General features: G+C 34.6%; 1 protein-coding gene across 1 annotated transcript; it reads left to right on the top strand.

The window, feature by feature from the left end:
- Positions 1-482: 482 nt before the first annotated feature.
- On the top strand, positions 483-4,310 carry LOC133184889 (retinal homeobox protein Rx1-like). The gene is made up of 4 exons (XM_061319963.1): positions 483-548; positions 1,387-1,488; positions 2,259-2,458; positions 3,977-4,310. The coding sequence occupies exons 1-4, from the start codon at positions 483-485 to the stop codon at positions 4,284-4,286; spliced, it is 678 nt and encodes a 225-aa protein (XP_061175947.1). The 3' UTR covers positions 4,287-4,310.
- Positions 4,311-6,341: the final 2,031 nt, after the last annotated feature.

Genomic DNA, 6,341 nt, shown 5'->3' with positions numbered 1-6,341 from the left:
TTCTGAATGTATCTATGTAATTGACCCCATCCCTGATTCTGATTTCTAGAAAAATTTAAATGACCATCACCATAATACATATGTATCACTATGTGATATATCTATGATTTTATTTTCTATTTTAATAGGCTGTAATTCATTAACTCTGTATACTTGTACAACACATTTCTATTTTCAGGTAAATATATCATAATAAATAAATAATGTACATGTACATATATTACTCATTTATGAAAGCCCATTGAGCTCATTTTCGGATAGGTTAAAAAAAAAATTGCGTTATAATGCGAAACTTTCGCGAATAAACACGAAAGTTTCGCGTTTATTCGTGAAAGCTTCGCGTTATAAAGCGAAAAATATTTTTTTACCTATCCGAAATTGAGCTCAATGGGCTATTCATTGGTAAAGTAAAATATGAAAAACTTTTAAAATAAAAATATATTGAAAGCATTGCACGTCTAATATTGAGTGCTGTTTTTTAGATGGGTGTTTCTGATGCTTACAAGAAAGCTGCTACCAAACCAAGGATCAAGTACTCACCTGAACAGGTATAAGTAGCGCTTTATTTATATACATGTATTTATTTGACCGAGTACACGTCTTGTGCCTACTTAGAATTTTATTTATTCAATGAATTGGGATTAAAATCCATCAAAAAATGTATATTAAAAACTCTAAGCAGCGTTTCCGGAAAATTCTTAACCGGAGGGGGGAGGGATGTTCAAGGGCGGATCCGAGCAAAAACAATAAGCCTTTGTCGGGGGAGAGGAGGGTGCTTCTCATGGACAGGCAGCTTTCCATGATATGACTGAATTCTTACTAGTGGGCTCTTGTTTCAGGGAGGTGTCATATTGTAATTTTTGTATTTATTATCAGAAAAGAAATCAGATGGAGAGGATTTTACTGAATAATTTTTTTAAAATTATTTTCACGTCGTTCAGAGTAAATCTTGTTGCATTTAAAATATCAACTTTCAGAAAATTACAAATTTCAAAAGTATATAATTTTTTATTCAAAAAAAAAAAAAAAAAAAATTATATATATATATATATATATATATATATATATATATATATATATATATATATATATATATATATATATATATATATATATATATATATATATATATACTTTGACAATAATGGATCATTCTGTTTTCCTTCAGTCTGGTCCACGAATCCCGGCACTAATCCGTGATTACTTCATTCTTATTTTAAGCATCACGCCGATGCTGGATCCGCCTTTAATTTCAAGCTTGTGTAAATGTCTTGAACCCCTCCCCCTCCCTCCCCCCCCTCCAAAAATCTTTGTTTATGATAATGCACTTGTTTTGCAAATTCTTAAAACTGGTGGTAACTTAATATTTTTTAATTTCCTTTTCAGTTGGAGTTGCTAGAGGGCGCTTTCCGTAGTTCACAGTACCCGGATACAGAAACCTTGGACGACTTGGCGGATAAATTAGATATCAGTACAGATAAAGTTTCGGTAAGAATCATGTAGTTATTTCCAAATTTACAAACAACTAGATTAAGTATTCCAGCGCAATTTTTAAATTCAGGAAGTAAATCAAAAAAGAAATGTTAACAAAAACAAAAAGATAGGGTTTTTTTAAAAATGTATTATGATGATAAATGATATTCATACTTATTCGATACACAAGACTATGCTCTAAGTACGATCAATTCTTAAACCGAGGCAGGCTACTGACAGATAAGTTGATATTACAACAACCTTGTTTAAAGTCAGCATTTCGTAGATACTATGGTCGTTATAATGACTTGTTAGCAATTATAAGCTATCACTTGGATCGTATTTTGACTGACATATTTCATACCAATTGTTAGGCCTTTGTTTTTATACTGAATTCGACTACGGAATATTCCGTCTATTTGATGAATACATAGGGCTCACGGTGGGTGTGACCTGACAACAGGGGATGCTAATCATTCATGCTTCTGACCCACCTCTGGAATTTCCAGGGGTCCCTGTTTTTTTTTTTTTTTTTTTGCCCTGTTCACAGATTTGTATTATTTTGTAAGTTTATTTGAGATTGATCACAGAACGTTATCTGCAGCTTTTTTTATTTCATTAAAAATATGCCATACCAGGGTCTTCACGGTGTGTTAATTTGATTTCAATACGTGATTAACTCTTGGTTTCTCAACTGAAAGTGGATTTGGACTTTGGGAACTGTGCTTGTAACTTAGGCAATGGAATACATGTATGTTCGTATAAATATTAAAAATTAATTGCAGGTTTGGTTCCAAAACAGACGTTCTAAGTTTAAAAGACAATCTAAGGATTCTCACGTCGCTTGGATGCGGAAACAGTTTTACAACTCAGACATGCGCAGTTCGTGCCAAGTGATTTCTGGTGACGGAAAACAACACGTGTTGTCGCCACCAAACCAAGTACAGGAAGTTCCGGAGAACCCAATCTGCCGACCAATTTCTAAGTAAGTTTCAACTGCTACTAAGTATTTGTGCTGGACGTAATTCAATGCAAAATATACCAATGAAAAGAGGCTATGAACATGGTGAATGAGATATTCACTGTAAATATTCACCTTTTTATGTCCTCGTAATCGAAGATTCGCGGGCATATAGTTTTTGCCCTGTCCGTCTGTCTGTCTGTTTGTCAGCAAAAACTTTAATCTTGACTTTTGATTGGTTGGAGCCATGGCTTTCATATCTCACACGTGTATTTCTTGTGACGATACCTTTCTTTGGGTACCATCACATTTGACCTTTTGACCTTGGAGTTTGACCCACTTTTGCAAAATTTTTGAGACTTTAACCTTGGCCATAACTTTTGAACACTTGGACCTCGGGCTTTCGAACTTCACAAGTGTATTTCTTGTGAGAAAGCCTTTCTTTGGATAACAAAATCTTTGACCCTTTGACCTTGAACCTGTAGTAGTTTGACCTACTGTTGAAAAAACTTTAACGTTGGCCATAATTTTTGAATAATTTGAGCTAGGTCTTTCATACTTTGCATGTGTACTCTTTGAAACAAGTCAATTCTTTGCATACCAACAACTTTGACCATTGACCTTGACCTTGGAGTTTGACCTACTTCAAATTTGAAAACTTTTAACCTTGGCTATAACATTTGAACAGTTAGTGCTACGGTTTTCATACTTCACATATGCATTCTTTGTGAGAAGACTTTCCTTTAGATACCAACAACTTAGACCCTTTGACCTTGACCTTGGAGTTTGACCTATTTTTGAAAAACTTAACCTTGGCCATAACTTCTGAACAGTTAGTGTTTTGGGCTTTCATACTTCACATATGGATTCCCTGTGACAAGACCTCCCTTTAGATACCAACAACTCTGACCCTTTGACCTTGAAGTTTGACCTACTTTTGAAAAACTTTAATCTTGGCTATAACTTTTGAACAGTTGGTGTTAGGGCTTTCATGCTTCTCATGTATATTCCTGTGACAAGACCTTTCTTTGGATACCAACAATTTTGGCATGACCTTGACCTTGGAGTTTGACCTAATTTTAAATTTTTTTAACATTGGCCATAACATTTGAACGTTTGGTTCTAAGGCTTTCACATTTCACGATCATATTTGTCACCTGTGACAAGAACTCTCCTAGGGCACATTTGACCTTGACCTTGCTTACTTACTTACTTGCTTTGCTTACTTCGGAAAAACTTTAACCTTCGCCATAACTTTTCAACGGTTTGTACTAGGGCTTTTATATTTCACAGGTATATTTCTTCAGACAAGACCTTTCTTTGGGTACCAACATTTTTGATTTCTTGACATGGAGTTTGACTTGCATTTAAGAAACTTTAACCTTTGCCATAAGCTGCCGTACAATGTACGGGGGCATCAGTGTTTCACAAACACATCTTGTTGTAATTCTGGAAAAAACAACATTAATTATAATCTACACATATATTTCTTTTATTTTTCTTTATAATATTTTTACATGATTATTCTTCACCTTTTTATAGCTTACACTACATGCCATATATCCATCAAGACAGCAACCCCAGCTTTGATCACCAAAAAGCCTCGTTTCCGCCTAGAGCTTGCCAGTTTCCTTTTCCGGTATCGTATGGACCCATCCCTTCAACGAACAGTTTTTGGGACCAAATGGACGTTCAACAAAGAAACAGGATCCTTTCTCATTTGATGTCAGAACAAGCAGAGCAGCATCAGACTATCTCCAGGCCAAGTTGTCAGTACACCACCAATGTCCCTCAGTTTCCGCCATCGTACAACGTTCCCTCCCTAACTGTGCCAAGTGGACTAGGATTCTAAAATGCCTTTGTTTGTTAACAATGAAGTGACCCTGTTCCTAATAATTAATGGAAATTTCAGTTTAAGAAACAAGTGCGTACCGAGAAAGCTGACGTAAATCGAAGTGGATACACAAGGAAAAGACGCTTTCTTAATATCTGCAGTGTCGATCTTATCTGTTTTATGTGTGTAAAACATATGTGCTATTTTTGTAAATACAATTTGTAGTTTTGTTTACATAAAATTATAAAAGTTCATGTCGTTTTTTTTTCATTTGTTCATGTTAGAAATGTATCAGTTCTTAAGTTGAATATAACATATTTTTTCAATACAGAAAATGGCAATACGTCATCATACGTATTACAAATACAGAAGATTTAAAGGAGGAAACACCAATGAACGCATTAATTGTATTCAAACATTCAGTTGAGGTAAAAACAAGTGGGGGAGAGGGTATGTTCTTAAATTGGAAATTGGAGATTTTTTTTTTTTTTAAATATTAGGTTATCAAGTTTCAACAATCAATATTTTTATAAATCCCCAAAACAACGTTTTACTAAGAATTTTATAAGAATCACAATGTCCGTCTGTAAGCATGAAAATAAAAGTTGAAATTGTTGTATTTCCTGCGCAGCGCAAGGGGTATCCAAACCAAACCTGCTGATATGTGTAAATGAAAAAAAAATACTTTCGATACTGCGTCTGAGCAAAATTTTGTATCAATGTCTGTTGTTAGTCACAAAATAAAGATAAACAAGCATTCTGAGAGTATTGCATTAGCAATACTAGTCCCCTACCGGCAAGTGTAATCTGGTTCCAGTTAAGAATTGAAAATGCCATAATTCCGTCAAAAATTAATGAAGCGGGAGGAAATGCAAACTTGATCTATAACTAATCAAGGTAAAGCCACATACCAAAAATCAGCTCAATATCTACAAGCGTTTAGAAGAAAATTGCGGAAAACCCGTAAAAATTGAAAAGGCCGTAATTCCGTCAAAAATCAATGAAGCGGAACGAAATGCAAACTTGATCTGTAACTCATCAAGATACACTCACATGCCAAAAATCAGCTCAATATCTGCAAGCGTTTAGGAAAAAAGTGCGGAAAACCAAGTGGGACAGACTGACAGACAGACAGAGGGACAGACAGACAGACAGACAGACGGACAGACAGACAGACAGACAGACGGACGGACAGACGGACGGACAGACTCAGAGGAAACCTATAGTCCCCTCCGGTTTCACCGGTAGGGGACTAATAAGTCAACACATGGTTTAACTAAAGGGATAATGTGTAATGTGACATATTGTATATCTGTCCTACAGTTATGCACTTGTTACTCCGATTGATGCTAGATATATACTGTTCCATTGCAAAACAACCATTTTGACCCTTTGCCTATCAAATTTCTCGAAGCATTACTCCTAAAAAAGAAATTCAGAAACCGTATAAGCATCCAATTTCAAAAATACGATAAAGTAGTCATTTGGTTATGATCGCTCAAATATATTTAATGTATATGTAATTATAAAAACGTTCCAAGATAAATTCCTTTGCAAGAAATTTCTTACGCACGCTATGTATTTTTTCTGAAACAGTGCAACCGTTAATTCCCGTATTAAAAATCAAAGAAACTTCACAAGGCTTAACTAAAAACGATTCACAAAATTCTGGAAGAAGTATGTGCTGTTTGTTACAAAAGATGTGAAAAGTTTTCAATAATGATTTGTAATTTAACAGTGTTGAAGTGAATTAACCGACTACGCTAGTTTCTATTGCTGCTAAAACCTTGAACAGCTCTGCATGTATTTATGTTATTTATGGGTTTTTTTCTTTGTCATAATTCTATTTTTACTGAGAGACTTATAATTTCAACAGCATCTTTTTCTATAATAATCCGTTCCAATATATTAGGATACCAACCTCATCAATCTCAATTACTCTGTTGCTCTTGTCTTTTTCCTTGTTGTGAGTGAGAATTACTTTGAGTGAATTAACTGCACCAGTGTCTATACTGATATTTTATTTCCTGATATTTGTTCCTTATAATAGGTGTGATTTTTCTTTGAACAGGT

This window comes from Saccostrea echinata, unplaced genomic scaffold (genome assembly GCF_033153115.1).
Source record: "Saccostrea echinata isolate AGI-Se365-2 ecotype Australia unplaced genomic scaffold, CSIRO_AGI_Sech_v1 ptg000011l, whole genome shotgun sequence".
Lineage (NCBI taxonomy): Eukaryota > Metazoa > Mollusca > Bivalvia > Ostreida > Ostreidae > Saccostrea > Saccostrea echinata.
Note: the sequence above shows the minus strand (reverse complement) of the source record. Positions and strands in the feature narration are given on the sequence as shown.

Coding starts and splice junctions, on each gene's coding strand:
- LOC133184889 (XM_061319963.1), top strand. CDS start 483: ATGGGTGTTTCTGATGCTTACAAGAAAGCTGCTACCAAACCAAGGATC. Junction 549..1,386: donor TCAAGTACTCACCTGAACAG/GTATAAGTAGCG, acceptor TTTCCTTTTCAG/TTGGAGTTGCTAGAGGGCGC. Junction 2,459..3,976: donor ATCTGCCGACCAATTTCTAA/GTAAGTTTCAAC, acceptor ACCTTTTTATAG/CTTACACTACATGCCATATA.